This window comes from Oncorhynchus tshawytscha, linkage group LG21, assembly GCF_018296145.1.
Source record: "Oncorhynchus tshawytscha isolate Ot180627B linkage group LG21, Otsh_v2.0, whole genome shotgun sequence".
Classification (NCBI taxonomy): domain Eukaryota; kingdom Metazoa; phylum Chordata; class Actinopteri; order Salmoniformes; family Salmonidae; genus Oncorhynchus; species Oncorhynchus tshawytscha.
Window position 1 is genome coordinate 23,522,567 of NC_056449.1, and position 22,191 is coordinate 23,544,757.

Below are 22,191 nucleotides of genomic sequence, written 5' to 3' on the forward strand. Positions count from 1 at the left end.
AAGCGTACCCTCCGTTGTCACACTCGGGGAGATGGCTCACATTGTCTGTTACACACATATGACTGGAGACAAATTAAAATGTTATATATTTTATCAAACGTTATTATTATTAAACATTTTGATATACCATTGAATCATAGATGACATTTAGTACATTTTGAGTAGCAGAACATCCATTGAAGCTAGAGTCCTTACTTGAAACAATAACAACGTGCAAGCAGTCACCCTTTTCTGTAAAAAGCTGAGGGATGAGCCTGGAGAAATGTAACCACTCTCAAATTCATAGAGCTATAGATGCAAGGACTGACCATACATGATATCAACATACACTGAACAAGAATATAAACGCAACATGTAAAGTGTTGGTCCCATGTTTAATGAGCTGAAATAAAAGATCAGACTCTTTCCATATGCACAAAAAGCGTATTTCTCTCAATTTTTGTCCTCCTTTTTTTATATACTTGTTAATGAGCATTTCTCCTTTTCCAATATAATCTATCCACCTGACAGGTTTGGCATGTGAAGAAGCTATTTAAACAACATGCTTATTACACAGGTGCACCTTGTGCTGGGGACAAAAGGACACTCTAAAATGTGCAGTTTGTCACACAACACAAAGCCACTGATTGCTGTTGGCATGCTGACTGCAGGAATGTCCACCAGAGCTGTTACCCGAGAATGTCATGTTAATTTCTCTACCATAAGCCACCTCTAATGTTGTTTTAGAGAATTTTCCAGTACGTCAAACTGGCCTCACAACCGCAGACCATGTGTATGGCATCATGTGGGCGAGCGGTTTGCGGATGTCAACATGGTGAACGGGGTGCCCCATTATGGCGCTGGGGGTTATGGTTTGGGCAGGCATGAGCTAACGACAACGAACACAATTGTATTTTATCAATGGCAACTTGAATGTACATAGATACCGTGAGAAGATCCTGAGGCCCATTGTTGTGCAATTCATCCACCGACATCACCTCATGTTTCAGCATGATAATGCACGGCCCCATGTCACAAGAATCTGTACACAATTCCTGGAAACTGAACATTTCCCAGTTCTTCCATGGTCTGCACACTCACCAGACATGTTACCCATTGAGCATGTTTGGGATGCCCTGGATTGACATGTTCAATAGTGTGTTCCAGTTACCTTCAATATCCAGCAACTAAGCACAGCTATCAAAGAGGAGTGAGACAACATTCCACTGGCCACAATCAACAGCTTGGTCAACTCTATGTGAAAGAGATGTGTTGCGCTGGATGAGGCAAATGGTGGTCACACTGACTGGTTTTCTGATCCACACCAGTACATTTTTTTAAGGTATCTGTGACCAACCAATGCATATCTGTATTACCAGTCATGTGAAATCCATAGATCAGGGCCTAATTTATTTATTTCAATTGACTGATTTCCTAATATGAACTGTGCCTCAGTAAAATCTTTGAAATTGTTGCATCTTGCTTTCATATTTTTGTTCAGTATAGTTTTAACCTTGTTTCGAGGCGATAGTGTTAGTTTACATTTACATTGTTTACAAACATTGGAGTAAAACGCGCTTATTGGGATGTGATGGACTGTTGAACTAAGCTCATTGTGCATTTCTAGGTTATATTTTAAAATAATTAATGAGCATATATATAATTAAGTCCAAAAATGGATGTAGCAACTAAGAATTCCTGCTTTAAATACAGCACATTCAGACACATTCCACATTTTGTTACAGCCTAATTATAAATGGAATTAAACAACAACAAAAAATCCTCAATCTACACACACACACACACACAATACCTCATAATGACAAAGCAAAAACAGTTGTTTAGATTTTTTTTTAGCAAATATAATTTAAAAAACAGAAATACCTAATTTACATAAGAATTCAGATCCTTTGCTATGAGACTCAATTGATCTCAGGTGCATCCTGTTTCCATTGATCATCCTTGAGATGTTTCTACTTGATTGGAGTCCAACTGTTGTAAATTCAATTGATTGGACAAGGCACACACTTGCGTATATAAGGTCCCACAGTTAACAGTGCAAGTCAGAGCAAAAACCAAACCATGAGGTTGAAGGAATTGTCCATAGAGCTCCGAGACAGGATTGTGTCAAGGCACAGATCTGGGGAAGGGTACCACAAAATGTCTGCAGCATTGAAGGTCGCCAAGAACATAGTGGCCTCCATCATTCTTAAATGGAAGCAGTTTGGAACCACCAAGAGTCTTCCTAGAGCTGGCCTCCGGGCAGCTGAGCCATCGGAGGAAAAGGGCCTTGGTCAGGGAGATGACCAAAAACCCGATTGTCACTCTGACAGAGCTCCAGAGTTCTTCTGTGGAGATGGGAGAATCTTGCAGCACTCCACCAAATCAGGACTTTATGGTAGAGTGGCGGAAGTCACTACTCTGTAAAAAGGCACATGACAGCCCGCTTGCAGTTTGCCAAAAGGCACCTAAAGACTCTCATACCATGAGAAACAAGAGAAACAAGATTGAGAAACAAGATTCTCTGGTCTGATGAAACCAAGATTGAACTCTTTGGCCTGAATGCCAAGCGTCACATCTGGAGGAAACCTGGCACCATCCCTATGGTGAAGCATGGTGGTGGCAGCATCATGCTGTGGGGATGTCTTTCAGCGGCAGGGACTGGGAGACTAGTCAGGATCGAGGGAAAGATGAACGTAGCAAAGTACAGAGATCCTTGATGAAAACCAGATCCAGAGCGCTCAGGACCTCAGACAGGGGCAAAATGTTCACCTTCCAACAGTACAATGACCCTAAGCATACAGCCAAGACAACACATGAGTGGCTTCGGAAAAAGTCTCTGAATGTCATTGAATGGCCCATACAGAGTCCGGACTTGAACATCTCTGGAGAGACCCGAAAATAGCTGTGCAGCGACACTCACCAGCTAACCTGACAGAGCTTGAGGATCTGCAGAGAAAAATGGGAGAAACTCCCCAAATACAGGTGTGCCAAGCTTGTAGCGTCATACCCAAGAATACTCGAGGCTGTAATCGCTGCCAAAGGTGCTTCAACAATGTACTGAGTAAAGGGTTGAAAATACTTCCGTAAATGTAATATTTAAGGTTTTTATTTGTAATATACTTGCAAAATTTCTAAAAAACATTTTTTTGCCTCGTCATTATGGGGGTATTGTATGTAGATTGATGAGGTGAAAAAGAAATTGAATAAATTTTAGAATAAGACTGAAACATTACAAAATGTGGAAAAAGTGAAGGGGTCTGAATACTACCCGAATGCACTGTATGTACAAGAGGATGTGGATAACACACATTGGTTAGTACAATATATTCTGGTAATAATATTATTATATATACACAAACATTTTACTGTGCAAAAATAAGTTATTCACCAGTTATTTAACTTATTCGATCAGTCAATACTGTATTGTACCATTTCTCATACTATGATCATTTAAAGGGGAATGTATAATAATATAAAACGTAGAATATAAAAAATAAAAATATATTTTTTTAGCAACCATGGTCCACAAACAGACTTTCCTCTATAATGTCCTAGAATGGCACTTGTCAAGAAACAGACCTAAGCTGCATCCCAATTCTCCACCCTTCTCCCGAAGCGTGCACTTGCACATTATCCATCATAGTGGCAGAAACGTCCTCCAGCCAACACTTAAAGTAATCCAGTGCTTTTAAATCCATGCCTCCATAAGTATACACTTAGGGAGGAGAACTGGGATTCAACAGTAGCTTGTAGGACAGGGTGTAGAGGCTAGGACAGGGTGTAGAGGCTAGTGCAGGGTGTAGAGGCTACAGGCTGATTCTGAACAGGGTCCTTTTTGTTAATCTTTCTATCAGAATCAAGTAGCCTACTGTGTAGCGTAGACTACTGTGTAGTGTAGCCTAGCCTACTGTGTAGCCTAGCCTACTGTGTAGTGTAGCCTAATCTACTGAGTAGCGTAGCCTACTGTGTAACGTAGCCTAGCCTAATTTTTAACATTATTTGTGGCATCATAAGACATGAAAAGTCAATCAGGATCTATCACTCAACACTGATTGATATGCTTGTAAAACTCTTGATATAAAAAATACAAAATAATTCCGAAAAATCCTAAAAAATGTTGATGTCAGTACATGTACAGTTGAAGTTGGAAGATTACATACACTTAGATTGGAGTCATTAAAACTCGTTTTTCAACCACTCCACAAATTTCTTGTTAACAAACTATAGCATTGGCAAGTCGGTTAGGACATCTACTTTGTGCAGGACACAAGTAATTTTTCCAACAATTGTTTACAGAAAGATTATTTCACTTATAAGTCAGAAGTTTACATACACTAAGTTGACTGTGACTTTAAACAGCTTGGAAAATTCCAGAAAATTATGTCATGGCTTTAGAAGCTTCTAATAAGCTAATTGACATCATGTGAGTCAATTGGAGATGTACCTGTGGACGCATTTCAAGGCCTACCTTCAAACTCAGTGCCTCTTTGCTTGACATCATGGGAAAATCAAAAGAAATCAGCCAAGACCTCAGAAAATAAACTGTAGACCTCCTCAAGTCTGGTTCATCCTTGGGAGCAATTTCCAAACGCCTGAAGGTACCACGTTCATCTGTACAAACAATAGTACGCAAGTATAAACACCATGGGACCACACAGCCCTCCTACCGCTCAGGAAGGAGACATATTCTGTCTCCTAGAGATTAACGTACTTTTCGTTCAAAATCAATCCCAGAACAACAGCAAAGGACCTTGTGAAGTTGCTGGAGGAATCACGTACAAAAATATCTATATCCAAAGTAAAACGAGTCCCTTAAATCGACATAACCTGAAAGTCCACTCAGCAAGGAAGAATCCACTGCTCCAAAACCGGCATAAAAAAGCCAGACTACGGTTTGCAACTGCACATGGGGACAATGACTGTACTTTTTGGAGAAATGTCCACTGGTCTGATGAAACAATAATACAACTGTTTGGCCATAATGACCATCGTTATGTTAGGAGGACAAAGGGGGAGGCTTGCAAACCGAAGAACACCATCCCAACCGTGAAGCACAGGGGTGGCAACATCATGTTGTGGGGTGCTTTGCTAAAGGAGGGACTGGTGCACTTCACAAAATAGATGGCATCATGAGGTAGGAAATTTATGTGGATATATTGAAGCAACATCTCATGACATCAGTCAGGAAGTTAAAGCTTGGTCGCAAATGGGTCTTCCAAATGGACAATGACCCCAAGCATACTTCCAAAGTTGTGACAAAATGGCTTAAGGACAACAAAGTCAAGCCATTGGTGTGGCCATCACAAAGCCCTGACCTCAATCCTATAGAAAATTTGTGGGCAGAACTGAAAAAGCATGTGCAAGCAAGGGGGCCTACAAACCTGACCCAGATACATCAGCTCTGACAGGAGGAATGGGCCAAAATTCACCCAACTTATTGTGGGAAGCTTGTGGAAGGCTACCCGAAATGTTTGACCCAAGTTAAACAATTTAAAGGCAATGCTACCAAATACTAATTGAGTATGTAAACTTCTGACCCCCTGGAAATATGATGAAAGAAATAAAAGCTGAAATAAATAATTATCTCCTATTATTCTGACATTTTGCATTCTTAAAATAAAGTGTTGATCTTAACTGACCTAAAACAGGGAATTTTTACTAGGATTAAATGTCAGGAATTATGAAAAACTGAGTTTAAATGTACTTGGCTAAAGTGTATGTAAACTTCCGACTTCAACTGTATGCCCTCCCCCAAACATTCAAACAACTACAGCAGTTTGGGTGAACAATAAAAACACATTTCATATTAAAGTTAAAGACAAATGGGTTGATCATCACCACCAATTGTAAAATTGCTGGTATAGGCATAACATTATAAAGTTCAATCATAATATATTATTAGTCTATTATTTCCTTAACTTCCTCAATCATTACTGATTGGCCTCATAGGTGGCATATAGCCTAGCGGTTAGAGTGTTGGACCAGTAACCGAAAGGTCAAAAAATCTGCAGATGTGCCCTTGAGCAAGGCACTTAACCCTAATATGCTCCAGGGGTGCTGGACTGGTAATGCTGACCCTGTAAAACAACACAATTCACTGCACCTCTCTGGTGTAAGTGACAATAAAACATATTTTTGTATATGTTGTACTAAAACCATTGGTTAAGACAGCACATGATAATATATGTTACACTATATTAATGCAGCAGAAAGTGCCTGGACCTGTTACCATATTAGGCTATGGGAGAGAGAGCTCTTGGGTGAAGCTTCCCCTAGGTACAGATCTAGGATCAGCTTCCCTTCCGCCAATCCATTAGTGGGGAAACTGGAGTGTCCGTGACAGGCAATCAAAAAGGAGGCTCATTTGAATCACTGTTCCCGGGACGGTCCTCACAGTCCCTTGTTGTAGGTCACCACCTTGCTATTGGTTGCCATGGCAATTTCAGGCTCAAGCTGAGACACCTCAATCTATTGAAATTGAACCAGAGAAAGAGAAGTAAGTACATAATACGCCTACCAGTCCTCTGCAACACCTAATAGCCCTTCACAGTACCTCCAAACCCAAAACCTTTGTAGTTCGTTCTTAATTACAAGTGAAGAAGGAAATGACAAGTGAAGTGTGTGTGAGGTGAATTCCTCCCCAGCTGTCCAGGCAGCCTCCAGGGATAGCAGCAGAAGTAGTACCTGAGACATCTGTGGGAATAGGCTGATGGCCAGGGGCAGCGAGAGGCTGAAGGTAGCCAGACACACCAGGCTGTGGATGGGCAGCAACAGCCTCCGATTCGTCTGCAGGAATGGAAGTCTAACAGACATGAAGATTAGCACACATTTTGATATTGCCATTTGTATGGAGTACGATCTCAACACTAATACAATATTTCTTACACACGATTCCAATAGTAATTGTCAACAAGACAAAAAAATGTATGCCACAGACTGTTGATCTGTGCAGTCTGTTGATCTGCATGACATACTTTTCTAGGTAGGACATGATGATGGGAGGAAGGACAAAGATTGGCATCGGGAGGACCACTCTGGTAAAGGCAGTTTCCATAATTGCCTGGGGGGGGTAGAAAAAATATTCTGCACATGATTCAATTCAAAATATTGCAATGTGTTGGATTAAATTCCCCCTTCCATGAGATTAGAAGGATATGGCATATGTGGAAAAAAGGCATAAATATGTTAGACTAATAATAAATCATCAAATAAACCTGTTGTTTGTTCAACCTCATATGATGAATCATACAGACTTCAGTAGTGGACAGACTATTCAGAAACGGATTCTCCACACAAAAATACAAATGTCGCATTGAATATACAATATTAACAGTTTACAGACAACATATTTTGTCAGGAACACATCAAATAAAACACTAGAATGGTCATAGACATATCGACAACGTGATAACAGGACGGCCATCTTGGTCAGGATATCTTTCAGTCTAAAGACCCCTCAAATTTGGAAAAATATTGCATTTGATATATCTGCACAGTATGTTTGATAGCTAGCTAGCCAGTCAGTTTTTGTGGAATGATATCAAACATTTCATGGCCAGGAGGAAACAGTGTTTTTATACAGGCTAGTGTGAGTTCCGATGGCCAGCCACTCACATGTTTGGCAGCAATCTTTGAGGAGCCCACCACGTTCCCATTTTCGTCCAGCACGTCGATGCCCTCTGACAGCTCATTGTGCCTCATGAGGCCCACATTGCAAATGTTGGCACTGGCTGAGGAAGTGGAGAAGACTGGTTGTGAAAGTGCCGCTGCATAACATTCAGCTGACATTGAGACCTACCTGTTTAAAGACTGTAAAAATGTGTCTTTCCTCCCTCCCATACTTGAAGTAATCACTAATCCAACAACTAGACTACTTTAAAAATGGAAGGAAGTGTAGATGCATTTTAAGAGTATTCCAACATGACCAACGCATACATTTCACATTAATTTGTTTGGAGGATTCCACTTCAGCAAGTGATTTCTATAGACCATCCCTCAGTAAGGACATAGGTTACACATGTACAACTAGGGAGAGCTTACAGTATAACCTTGTCAACATTGAACAGTGATCGAGGTAGTAGGAGGATAGCTATTAGCTACACAATGCTAACCACACAAAGGTTACAGAGTGAACTTCCGGCGCCGACAGAGATGGCCGCCTCGCTTGACGTTCCTAGGAAACTATGCAGTATTTTGTTTTTTTACGTGTTATTTATTACATTGGTACCCCAGGTAATCTTAGGTTTTATTATATACAGTCGGGAGGAACTACTGGATATAAGAGCAACGTTAACTCACCATCATTACGACCAGGAATACGACTTTCCCGAAGCGGATCCTGTGTTTTGCCCACCACCCGGGACAATGGATCGGATCCCAGCCGGCGAACCAATACAATGACGCCGTAAAAGGGGCAGACGAAGCAGTCTTCTGGTCAGGCTCCGGAGATGGGCACATCGCGCACCGCTCCCGAGCATACTACTCGCCAATGTGTAGTCTCTTGACAACAAGGCTGATGAAATCCGAGCACGGGTAGCATTCCAGAGAGACATCCGAGACTAACGTTCTTTGCATCACGGAAACATGGCTCACTCGAGACACGCTATCGGAGTCGGTACAGCCAGCTGGTTTCTTCACGCGTCGCGCTGACAGAAACAAGCATCTTTCTGGTAAGAAGAGGGGCGGGGGGGTATGCCTTACGACTAACGAGACGTGGTGTGATCATAACAACAAAACAGGAACTCAAGTCCTTCTGTTCACCTGACTTAGAATTCCTCACAATCAAATGTCGACCGCATTATCTACCAAGAGAATTCTCTTCGATTATAATCACAGACGCATATATTCCCCCCCACAAGCAGACACAGACGGCCCTGAACAAATTTTATTTGACTCTATGTAAACTGGAAACCACATATCCTGAGGCTGCATTCATTGTAGCTGGGGATTTTAACAAGGCTAATCTGAAAACAAGACTCCCTAAATTCTATCAGCATATCGATTTTGCTACCAAGGCTGGTAAAACCCTGGATCATTGTTATTCTAGTTTCCGCGACGCATATAAGGCCCTCCCCCGCCCTCCTTTCGGAAAAGCTGACCACGACTCCATTTTGTTGCTTCCAGCCTATAGACAGAAACTAAAACAGGAAGCTCCCGCTCTCAGGTTTGTTCAACGCTGGTCCGACGAATCGGATTCCATGCTTCAAGATTGCTTCGATCACGTGGACTGGGATTTGTTCCGCATTGCGTCAAACAACAACATTGACAAATACGCTGATTCGGTGAGCGAGTTCATTAGCAAGTGCATAGGCGATGTCGTACCCACAGCATCTATTAAAACATTCCCCAAATAGAAACCGTGGATTGATGGCAGCATTCGCGCAAAACTGAAAGCGTGAACCACTGCTTTTAACCAGGGCAAGGTGACCGGAAACATGACCGAATACAAACAGTGTAGCTATTCCCTCCGCAAGGCAATCAAACAAGCTAAGCGTCAGTATAGAGACAAAGTAGAGTCACAATTCAACGGCTCAGACACAAGAGGTATGTGGCAGGGTCTACAGTCAATCACGGATTACAAAAATAAAACCAGCCCCGTCGTGGACCAAGATGTCTTGCTCCCAGACAGACTAAACAACTTCTTTGCTCGCTTTGAGGACAATACAGTGCCACTGACACGGCCCGCTACCAAAACCTGCGGACTCTCCGTGAGTAAAACATTTAAACGTGTTAACCCTCGCAAGGCTGCAGGCCCAGACGGCATCCCCAGCCGAGACCTCTGAGCATGCGCAGACCAGCTGGATGGTGTGTTTACGGACATATTCAATCAATCCTTATCCCAGTCTGCTGTTCCCACATGCTTCAAGAGGATTGTTCCTGTTCCCAAGAAAGCTAAGGTAACTGAGCTATACGACTACCGCCCCGTAGCACTCACTCCCGTCATCATGAAGTGCTTTGAGAGACTAGTCAAGGACCATATCACCTCCACCCTACCTGACACCCTAGACCCACTCCAATTTGCTTACCGCCCCAATAGGTCCACAAACGACGCAATCACAACCACACTGCCCTAACCCATCTGGACAAGAGGAATACCTACGTGAGAATGCTGTTCATCGAATACAGCTCAGCATTTAACACCATAGTACCCTCCAAACTAGTCATCAAGCTCGAGACCCTGGGCCTCGACCCCGCCCTGTGCAACTGGGTACTGGACATCCTGACGGGCCGCCTCCAGGTGGTGAGGGTAGGTAACACCATCGCCACCCTGCTGATGCTCAACACTGGGGCCCCACAAGGGTGCGTTCTGAGCCCTCTCCTGTACTCTCTGTTCACCCACAACTGCGTGGCCATGCACGCCTCCAACTCAATCATCAAGTTTGCAGACGACACTACAGTGGTAGGCTTGATAACCAACAACGACGAGACGGCCTACAGGGAGGAGGTGAGGGCCCTTGGAGTGTGGTGTCAGGAAAATAACCTCACACTCAACATCAACAAAACTAAGGAGATGATCGTGGACTTCAGGAAACAGCAGAGGACCCGCCTATCCACATCGACGGGACAGTAGTGGACAGGGTAGAAAGTTAAGTTCCTCGTCGTACACATCACAGACAAACTGAATTGGTCTACCCACACAGACAGCATGATGAAGAAGGCGCAGCAGCTCCTATTCAACCTCAGGAGGCTGAAGAAATTCGGCTTGTCACCAAAAGCACTCACAAACTTCTACAGATGCACAATCGAGAGCATCCTGTCGGGCTGTATCACCGCCTGGTACGGCAACTGCTCCGCCCACAACCGTAAGGCTCTCCAGAGGGTAGTGAGGTCTGCACAACGCATCACCGGTGGTAAACTACCTGCCCTCTAGGACACCAACACCACCCGATGTCACAGGAAGGCCATAAAGATCATCAAGGACAACAACCACCTGAGCCACTGCCTGTTCACCCCGCTATCATCCAGAAGGCAAGGTCAGTACAGGTGCATCAAAGCAGGGACCGAGAGACTGAAAAACAGTTTCTATCTCAGGCCATCAGACTGTTAAACAGCCACCACTAACATTGAGTGGCTGCTGCCATACATGTAAAAAAAAATGTATCACTAGTCACTTTAAACAATGCCACTTAATATAATGTTTACATACCCTACATTACTCATCTCATATGTATATACTGTACTCGATGCCTTCTACTGCATCTTGCCTATGCCGTTCTGTACCATCACTCATTTATATATTTTTATGTACATATTCTTCATCCCTTTACATTTGTGTGTGTATAAGGTAGCTGTTGTGAAATTAGGTTAGATTACTCGTTGGTTATTACTGCATTGTTACAAGCATTTCGCTACACTCGCATTAACATCTGCTAACCATGTGTATGTGACAAATAAAATTTGATTTGAGTGAACGTTATTTATAATAAAAGGGTTACATGGAGAAAATCGGGCTTCTCTGAAATGAAAATGGATGGTCCTCCCTTCAGCAAAATATATTTTACCGAAACTCTCCCTGAATGTTTGAAAAGAAAGTGACCATCCCATATACCCAAAATAATAACTAAAACAAAGTGGATAGCAGAAAACATGTCTACGTTGTCCCCTCACATCTTGGATAGACCAGAGCCTTAGATGTGCAGGTTACAAAACTGTTCTTCATAAAGTAAGCATTACATGGAAACACAGACATTTTGATAGAGCAGAGGGCTGAGGGCCAGAAGGTTGTTGGTCCGCAGACCACCATGCACAAGAGTATGGGTGGAAAGATCACCTTTAGATTAATGAAATGTTTTTACTATATCATCGTATTTGCAGGTCCAAGAAAAGTGCCTTTTATAAACATTTAATGCAATTCCACGTCATTTTACATTTCAGAATGTTTTTTTCCCCCACACAAATGACTGAAATTACAGGCTAAATTGAACTAGGCAAGTCAGTTAAGAACAACATATTTACAATGATGGCCTACTCCGGCCAAACCCGGACTCCCAATCATGGCCGGATGTGATACGGCCTGGAATCGAACCAGGTACTATAGTGACGCCTCTTGCACTAAGCAGTGCCTTAGACCATTGTGCCACTCGGGAGCCAAAATCAGTGTGCCTTATTTGCAACAAAACTGTCCGTTTGCCAATAATTAAATCTGAGACATCATTAGGAATCTTTCAAAAGCTAGGCCTACCTTTCCACCCTAGGCAGAGTAGACCTAATGACGCAGAATAATGTAAGCTTTATCTGCTGGCTACTCTTCTTCTGTGGCTTAACCCAACGAGAGAAGGTCACAAGTGTTTCTCTAAAAGCTGTCTGGGTTTAAACATCTTCTATTGTACAGAAAGTGAATAGCTTAATTAAGCGATAGTGACAGAATTAGATTACTTCCCAAGCAAAGTACATTTTTTGTCTCCTCGGCTATAGAAGGTTGTAGCTCAGCCTCTAAATGTCAAACAAACGAAACAATGATATCCCCCATATGCATTGGAGTCACGGTCTTTCTAGCAGAAAGCAACACGGACCAAAGCTCTGCTATAGATCCATTTATTTTCTTCAAAATGTAAGCTAACAAGGGGTAGGTCTGTGATTTTCGCCATTTTCTTAATAAAAAGGTAGGCCTATGGCATACCCTCTCAATTCGAGTCTTGGTTTGAACTTAACAGCCCTTCACTGATATGAAGGTAGGCTATTTAAAGAGTGCATGGTGGGTGGAGGATATAGCAGCCTATAGCCTAATTTCATCATTCAAACAGATAGGCCTACCTCTTATTTCTTAAATAGGAATAAATAGGCTCCAACACAAAGCCATCTTGTTGGTAGTAAAGTGTAATTGAAATGAGGACTGTTGAAATGAATTATGCCTACTCGAATTTGCCGATTTATTGTGCTATGGCTGCTGCTTCAAGGTTCAGAACCACAATGTAAGTTACTAGAATATATTTAAATATATACAGTTGAAGTCGGAAGTTTACATACACTTAGGTTGGAGTCATTAAAACTTGTTTTTCAACCACTCCACACATTTCTTGTTAACAAACTATAGTTTTGACAAGTCGGTTAGGACATCTACTATGTGCATGACACAATACATTTTTCCAACAATTGTTTACAGACACATTATTTCACTGTATCACAATTCCAGTGGGTCAGAAGTTTACATACACTAAGTTGACTGTGCCTTCAAACAGCTTGGAAAATTCCAGGAAATTATGTTATGGCTTTAGAAGAGTCTGATAGGCTATTTGACATCAATTTGAGTCAATTGGAGGTGTACCTGTGGATGTATTCAAGGTCTAGCTTCAAACTCAGTGCCTCTTTGCTTGACATCATGTGAAAATCAAAAGAAATCAACCAAGACCTCAGAAAAAAAATGTAGACCTCAAGATTGGTTCATCCTTGGGAGCAATTTCCAAACGCCTGAAGATACCACATTCATCTGTACAAACAATAGTACGCAAGTATAAACACCATGGGACCACGCAGCCCTCCTACAGCTCAGGAAGGAGACATGTTCTGTCTCCTGGAGATGAACGTACTTTTGTGCGAAAAGTTCAAATCAATCCCAGAACAACAGCAGAGGACCTTGTGAAGATGCTGGAGGAAACAGGTAAAAAGTATCTATATCCACAGTAAAACGAGTCCTATATTGACATAGCCTGAAAGGCTGCTCAGCAAAGAAGAAGCCACTTTTTGGAGAAATGTCCTCTGGTCTGATAAAACAAAAATAGAACTGTTTGGCCATAATGACCATCGTTATGTTTGGAGGAAAAAGGGGGAGGCTTGCAAGCCGAAGAACACCATCCCAACCGTGAAGCACGGGGGTGGCAACATCATGTTGTGGGGGTGCTTTGCTGCACGAGGGATTGGTGCACTTCACAAAATAGATGGCATCATGAGGTAGGAAAATTATGTGCATATATTGAAGCAACATCTCAAGACATCAGTCAGGAAGTTAAAGCTTGGTCCCAAATGGGTCTTCCAAATGGACAATAACCCCAAGCATACTTCCAAAGTTGTGGCAAAATGGCTTAAGGACAACAAAGTCAAGGTATTGAAGTGGCCATCACAAAGCCCTGACCTCAATCCTATAGAACATTTGTGGGCAGCACTGAAAAAGCATGTGCGAGCAAGGAGGCCTACAAACCTGGCTCAGTTACACCAGCTCTGTCAGGAGGAATGGGCTAAAATTCACCCAACTTATTGTGGTAAGCTTGTGGAAGGCTACCGGAAACGTTTGACCAAAGTTAAGCAATTTAAAGGCAATGCTACCATACACTCTAATTGAGTGTATGTAAACTTCTGACCCACTGGGAATGTGATGAATGAAATAAAAGTTGAAATAAATCAATCATTCTCTCTATTATTCTGACATTTCACATTCTTAAAATAAAGTGGTGATCCTAACTAAGACAGGGAATTTTTACTAGGATTAAATGTCAGGAATGGTGAAAAACTGAGTTGAAATGTATTTGGCTAAGCTGTATGTAAACTTCCGACTTCAACTCTATACAGTGCCTTGCTGAAGTATTCGGCCCCCTTGAACTTTGCGACCTTTTGCCACATTTCAGGCTTCAAACATAAAGATATAACACTGTATTTTTTTGTGAAGAATCAACAACAAGTGGGACACAATCATGAAGTGGAACGACATTTATTGGATATTTCAAACTTTTTTAACAAATCAAAAACTGAAAAATTGGTCGTGCAAAATTATTCAGCCCCTTTACTTTCAGTGCAGCAAACTCTCTCCAGAAGTTCAGTGAGGATCTCTGAATGATCCAATGTTGACCTAAATGACTAATGATGATAAATACAATCCACCTGTGTGTAATCCAGTCTTCGTATAAATGCACCTGCACTGTGATAGTCTCAGAGGTCCGTTAAAAGCGCAGAGAGCATCATGAAGAACAAGGAACACACCAGGCAGGTCCGAGATACTTTTGTGAAGAGGTTTAAAGACGGATTTGGATACAAAAAGATTTCCCAAGCTTTAAACATCCCAAGGAGCACTGTGCAAGCGATAATATTGAAATGGAAGGAGTATCAGACCACTGCAAATCTACCAAGACATGGCCGTCCCTCTAAACTTTCAGCTCATACAAGGAGAAGACTGATCAGAGATGCAGCCAAGAGGCCCATGATCACTCTGGATGAACTGCAGAGATCTACAGCTGAGGTGGGAGGCTCTGTCCATAGGACAACAACCAGTCGTATATTGCACAAATTTGGCCTTTATGGAAGAGTGGCAAGAAGAAAGCCATTTCTTAAAGATATCCATAAAAAGTGTCATTTAAAGTTTGCCACAAGCCACCTGGGAGACACACCAAACATGTGGAAGAAGGTGCTCTGGTCAGATGAAACCAAAAAACTTTTTGGCAACAATGCAAAATGTTATGTTTTGGCACCACAAAACATGGTGGTGGCAGCATCATGGTTTGGGCCTGCTTTTCTTCAGCAGGGACAGGGAAGATGGTTAAAATTGATGGGAAGATGGATGGAGCCAAATACAGGACCATTCTGGAAGAAAACCTGATGGAGTCTGCAAAAGACCTGAGACTGGGACGGAGATTTGTCTTCCAACAAGACAATGATCCAAAACATAAAGCAAAATCTACAATGGAATGGTTCAAAAATAAACATATCCAGGTGTTAGAATGGCCAAGTCAAAGTCCAGACCTGAATCCAATTGAGAATCTGTGGAAAGAACTGAAAACTGCTGTTCACAAATGCTCTCCATCCAACCTCACTGAGCTCGAGCTGTTTTGCAAGGAGCAATGGGAAAAAATGTCAGTCTCTCGATGTGCAAAACTGATAGAGACATACCCCAAGCGACTTACAGCTGTAATCGCAGCAAAAGGTGGCGCTACAAAGTATTAACTTAAGGGGGCTGAATAATTTTGCACGCCCAATTTTTCAGTTTTTGATTTGTTAAAAAAGTTTGAAATATCCAATAAATGTCGTTCCACTTCATGATTGTGTCCCACTTGTTGTTGATTCTTCACAAAAAAATACAGTTTTATATCTTTATGTTTGAAGCCTGAAATGTGGCAAAAGGTCGCAAAGTTCAAGGGGGCCGAATACTTTCGCAAGGCACTGTATATATATGTGTGTGTGTATATATAGATATATATATATAGAGCAATGGGGGGGGGTTCACCATTGCAATATTTTGATTTTTTAAAACTTATTACTATTTATTTATTAACAAACAAATATCAACAATCAAAAGAGGAATAGTCACATGCAAACAAGCATACATACAAACTATTTACATTGCCAGGAATCCAAAACTAAAACATATTCATTAAGAATAAAAGTTTTGATCGCTTTAAAAAAAAAGAAAGTAATAAGTAGTGCCATATTATTTAAATTAAATTATAAAGTGAACTAAAAGTTTTCTGAATTAGACCATTTGCATTTGTGAATATTAAATGTACCTAATATTATTAGCAGTTCAATTAAATATCTTCATTGTCAGAATTTCTGAAATAAATGATATCAAAATCTTTAAAATTGTACAACCTGTCCTGTTTTTTTTGTAACAAAGTTCTGTATGTCAATCCCAAACAAGTATACTATAAATACAGGTAAAAACAAATAATGGTCTCCTTCTCCATTCCAAAGAAATCACAACTTGAATCTTTCCAAAACATGTTTCACAGGATAAATTGTATGTAACATTTTAAATGAAACATCCTTTACCTTGTTACTGATACAATATTTGTTAGCAATTTTAGCAAGTTATTTGACCGAAAAAATCTTGCTGAGGGAAATGTAGTATCACAAACAATATTATTAATCTGTTCATTACTACATTTATCTTTGATAATGTTAATATTGCAAACAAATATATTTGAATGTAAATCTGTTACATCAACCACAGAGAAAAAATAAATATATTGGAGTCACATCATTTTTGTTGTTGTTGCATACTCTCTCTGGGTCATTGGAATGCTAAACTTATCAAGAAATTCCCCTTATGAGAGTAGATATCCATCCTCATTCAGTAACTGACCAACCAAAATAAATGTATTCTGAAACCAGTTCTGAAAAAAAATGGCTTATTTTTAATCGTATATCTTTGTTGTTCCATAGAAAGTATCTGTGTGGAGGACAATTATGTTTATACGCTAAAAGTGCCTGCTTATGAAATTTGGCCAATTTTATTGGGATTTTATAAACATCAAAATTACACGGAAGCAGAAATTCTAAACCACCACCAGAGTCAAATAAATACATAGGGAAGACATTCCAAATACTCTCCTGGGGGGCGCAGCTGTCTAAGGCACTGCAGTGCTTGAGGTGTCACTACAGATCCAGGTTCGATCCTGGGCTGTGTTGCAGCCGGCCGCGACTGGGAGACCAATGAGGCGATGCACAATTGGCCCAGCTTTGTCCGGGTTTGGCCAGCCGAGATGTCTTTGTCCCATCGCGCTCTAGCGGCTCCTGTGGCGGGCCAGGCGCATGCACCCTGACACGGTCGCCAGTTGTACGGTGTATGGTGCGGCTGGCTTCCGGGTTAAGCGAACAGTGTGTCAAGAAGCAGTGCAGCTTGGCAGGGTCATGTTTTGGAAGACTCATGGCTCTCGACCTTCGCCTCTCGAGTCCGTACGGTAGTTGCAGTGATAGGACAAGACAAACTACCAATTGGATACCACGAAATTGGGGAGCAAAAAGGGGCCAAAAAAAGTTTTAAAAAATAAATATGTATTATTTAGAGTATTGAAATCGAAAACCCCAAGACCTCCTTGTTCTTGGGTAATACTGAGAATATATTTCCATAGGTAGTGAGGCTTGTTCTGAATCTGGCTTATTTTGAGGTCATAACTCTGATTATTGCCCATGATGTATTTAACATTATTTTTTATCAAATCTATCAATGTTGACCTCTGGTCCTCCTCATCTTCACGCTCTCCTTCTCAAACTGAACATAGGCTAGTCCACGACGCAAGAAAAAAATAAAAATGTGTGCTCTGTCGGTCTAATCACATATTAGTTTCAGAAGCTTTTGACGCTCTTTCTGAACTGCCACCGTAGGCCTACACAGCACAGCCATTGGTTAGGCAGGACACAAAACAGTTTTTGATCAGCAAGAGCAGAGCAGGCCAGGGCTCAGAGTTGGAATATTCATTGCAATGTGTAATGCGGCCTAGTTATATTTACACCATCCCAGCAGCTATCTTAGAAATATAACTTTGCTCTGAGCATACACTTCGCAGTATATAGTCTATAGCCTATGAATCATTTGATTGAGACCGCACTAAATATTTTATAGACATTTGATATTGCAAGCCCAGCGGAGAATCAGAGATGAGGGCACACATCGATATGTAGCCTAATAAGCAACTTATTCTAAAACACTGAGAAATATAGAAATGTCATCAATAACATGACCATCCCTGGACAATATTTTTTTTAAACCCTTCTGTCAATTTTGATCCATCCCTTTTGAATAGAAGTCAGCAGCAAAACATCAGCAAGGACATTTTATAAGCCTGCAAAACTCTGCCTCCTCTGACACCAGTTTATTTGCAGCTCTTGTTAAAATGTGGTGTATCCATGTGAGGGATGCAAAGGGGAAGACCTACATACAGGAGAGGACAAAGAATGAACCCAAACGTAATGGCAGTATTTATTTGCACCTGTAGCTCATATTACATTGTGGTAAATGGGTGTTTTAATCAAGTCTAGATTTTCACATGAATACTGTCATGATAATCACTTAATAAATCATTATTTATGAATACATACCCACAGCTGGGAAAGGGATGAGTCTCTGTATGATTATTTGGGTTGCTGGACTCAACCTGTTGGCTCTCTGAATCAGTACATTCAGTCCCACCTAAACACAGCACAAACTTTAGGATAAACCCACAACTAAATGTGTACTGTTTTACACCTGTCGTATCCTATGCATGTGGCAAATAAACTTTGAAACTTAAACCCATTTAACTTGTAGCACCTATGTTATTACATATAACACAAATAGGCAGGACAGAATCCCTGCTCTGAGACTGAATATTAATTACAATAAATGTATAATAATCAACAACTGACCGCAAGGGAGACAGCACTGGTCACAGCTCCGAAGTAACCTTGAAGAAACGTGGATGTTGGTGTAGGCTAATATAAACAACAACATGAATGACTTAGTATTTCACAGCCTCTCACATAAGTCTAACGCTGGCTAAAATCATTACCTTGAATAACAAAACTTCGACATCAGCCATATGTGCAAAACACTTCTTTTTATAGGGCAAACCTTAGCAAAACATTTCTTATTGCAAGTCCAGGTAATCCCTCCCTGTTCCAGTCAATTTTATTCTGTTTGGGCCTAATAAACATGACCCATGGTTAAATAGGTAATTATTAATACAACATCACAATAAGGTGCAGAGAGTTCGATTTGCCTGCTGGGGAGAAGTTAATTGCTGTATAACTCTGATGATGGAACTAAAAGTGCGCAATTGTTTTGCATTGAATAATCTGAAATGTATAGTTCTGACTATGCTCTTCAAGAGGTGATGATAATACAACAAAATAGTTAACATATATTTAACAATCCCTTGAAAACGGAACGTACTTGTCAATGGTTTTAGCTGAGCTGGGGTTCTCCTTGCCCCCCAGCAGCCAAATCAAACGTATTGTGACGTTTTAGTGATAACCACATACTGAAGGAAATCTACAGTACCAGATGGAGGAGGTGCAGTGCTAGTTGCTATTGAGCAGCACAGTCTGTGGCACAAAAAACACTTACACAGAACTGTAATTTAATAGCTTTTCTGGGAATCAAGCCGTAAACAAAATCCATCATCCTCTCATACGCTACCTTAGCAGCAACATCCTACGCTACCTTAGCAGCAACATCCTACGCTACCTTAGCAGCAACATCCTACGCTACCTTAGCACAAACATCCTACGCTACCTTAGCAGAAACATCCTACGCTACCTTAGCAGAAACATCCTACGCTACCTTAGCAGAAACATCCTACGCTACCTTAGCAGAAACATCCTACGCTACCTTAGCAGAAACATCCTACGCTACCTTAGCAGAAACATCCTACGCTACCTTAGCAGAAACATCCTACGCTACCTTAGCAGAAACATCCTACGCTACCTTAGCAGAAACATCCTACGCTACCTTAGCAGAAACATCCTACGCTACCTTAGAAACATCATACACTACCTTAGAAACATCATACACTACCTTAGAAACATCCTACGCTACCTTAGCAGAAACATCCTACGCTACCTTAGCAGAAACATCCTACGCTACCTTAGAAACATCATACACTACCTTAGAAACATCATACACTACCTTAGTAGCATTGCGGTTTGAGTAGTTGACACAGGCATTGTGACTTTGGTTCAGCCACTGAAAGGAGAAAAAAAACATTCAGTGAAATTCAATTACATCAGTTAACCCAACTGGGAAGGAGAACATAGCCAATGTGGATATTAACAATATGGTAAAAGGTTATTGTTGAAAAGGTGTCTTGACATTTTTTTTACCTGCCAGAAAATAGTAGATACCACAGTCTGATTTGGAAGAAGAAGGCCCACAACCTAGACGACACCAGATAGGGAGACAATAGCTCAACTACGCTCTTACATTGTGTCTATCAGATCCAGAATGACGGCTTCCATTAGCTCTGGTCCATGTTGTTAGCGCACATTCCTCTACTAAGTGCAGTAAAGCACACTAAAACCCTGGACCAGGGCTAAGCTTCCATCTACCCCAAGAAGTCAGTAAAGACAATGTATAATTAAACAAATAGCCAAAGTTGAATATTCTTTCCATAGATACATATGAAATACAGTAATTTTTCATATAAGACTTACAATTGGTGTTCCAAATGGGACATAACCTGTATAGATACAAAATAATATAAATCAGTGTAAAAATGACAAGTAACCAAATAAAAGTCACTCTGTCGAAAATCTTCATTTGGGAAGTCATACCTGACATTCGGAAAGGCATGAAGATCTTCTCTCCTGTGTCAGGATGAATGATGGCCTGCATTCAGATATGAGATAGTGTAACATCATCATCATGCTGCCAAGAGGAGAGGGGGAATGTACCGTATGGCAATAAATACATGGGGTCAAAATGGGGTCAAACTGCTTTATACAAAGCAGACGTGCACCAAAACTTACTTGCTTCACCTTTTGGGCTTCCCATAGCTAGAGAGTCAAAAACAACATCTGTGTCATTTCAGAGCAGTGAGGGAAAATGTTGGGCTGCTGAATGTAAGGAGTATGCTACAACTACATATTGCAAGCATCATAAACAATATGCTTGAAAACAAAAAACCTCTTTGGAATAGTACAGTGCCTTCAGAAAGTATCCATACCCCTTGACTTACTCCACATTTTGTTGTGTTACAGTCTGAACTCAAAATGGATTAAATAAAACATTATCTCATCCATCTACACACAATACCCCATAATGACAAAGTGAACTAAATGTTTTTAGAAATTGTTGCTAATATATTGAAAATGAAATGCACAAATATCTCATATCTCACAGCTGAGTAAATGCTTTGTAGAAGCACCTTTGGCAGCGATTACAGCTGGGAGTCTTTCTGAGTAAGATACTAAGAGCTTTGCACACCTGGATTTGGCAACATTTGCCCAAGCTCTGTCAAATTGGTAGACAACCATTTTCAGGTTTTGCCATAGATTTTGAAGTATACTGAACAAAAATATAAAACACAACATGCAAAACTTGAAGATTTTACAGAGTTACAGTTAATTTAAGGATATCAGTCAATTTAAATAAATAAATTGGGCCCTAATCTATGGATCTCACATGACTGGGCAGGTGTGCAGCCATGAGTGGGCCTGGGAGGGCATAGGCCCACTCACTTGGCAGCCAGTTCCAACCACTGGGGAACAAGGCCCAGCCAATCAGTTTTGAATTCAGGACAAAAAGTTAATTGCTTTGAGTGGCGTGTATTCATGGATTCCAAGGGAAGCCAGGCTTCCCCAAAAAATTCCAAGACAAAAATAAAAAACATACAAAGTCATGTATATTTCGTCTCTCTGTGTTCCATACATTTCCATCAATTCAGAAGAGGCTGCTGAATGTATCTTACCGGAGAAAGCATCAGAGCAAACGAAACAGCATTCCTGTGTCTCAGTAAGTGTAGGGCATCTATCTGATGACATTGTTGCCCCCGTAGCATTGTATGCAAGGGAAGCTAGCGAGCATTTGGG

The 22,191-nt window shown here is 41.1% G+C and overlaps 1 protein-coding gene across 2 annotated transcripts in view; it reads right to left on the minus strand.

Annotated features, from left to right (window-relative positions):
- Window positions 1-5,628: 5,628 nt before the first annotated feature.
- The window catches only part of sfxn5a (sideroflexin 5a), a 41,833-nt gene continuing 25,270 nt past the window's right edge, over window positions 5,629-22,191 (minus strand). For both annotated transcript variants that reach the window (XM_042303219.1, XM_042303220.1), the window contains 11 exons: window positions 21,130-21,156; window positions 20,935-20,989; window positions 20,815-20,840; window positions 20,485-20,538; window positions 20,291-20,347; window positions 19,030-19,095; window positions 18,724-18,814; window positions 7,597-7,712; window positions 6,957-7,042; window positions 6,667-6,784; window positions 5,629-6,450 (listed from right to left, as the gene is read on the minus strand). In XM_042303219.1, coding sequence (XP_042159153.1) covers window positions 6,373-6,450; window positions 6,667-6,784; window positions 6,957-7,042; window positions 7,597-7,712; window positions 18,724-18,814; window positions 19,030-19,095; window positions 20,291-20,347; window positions 20,485-20,538; window positions 20,815-20,840; window positions 20,935-20,989; window positions 21,130-21,156 — 774 coding nt within the window. In that variant the 3' untranslated portion in view covers window positions 5,629-6,372. The remainder of the gene's footprint in view (window positions 6,451-6,666; window positions 6,785-6,956; window positions 7,043-7,596; window positions 7,713-18,723; window positions 18,815-19,029; window positions 19,096-20,290; window positions 20,348-20,484; window positions 20,539-20,814; window positions 20,841-20,934; window positions 20,990-21,129; window positions 21,157-22,191) is intronic.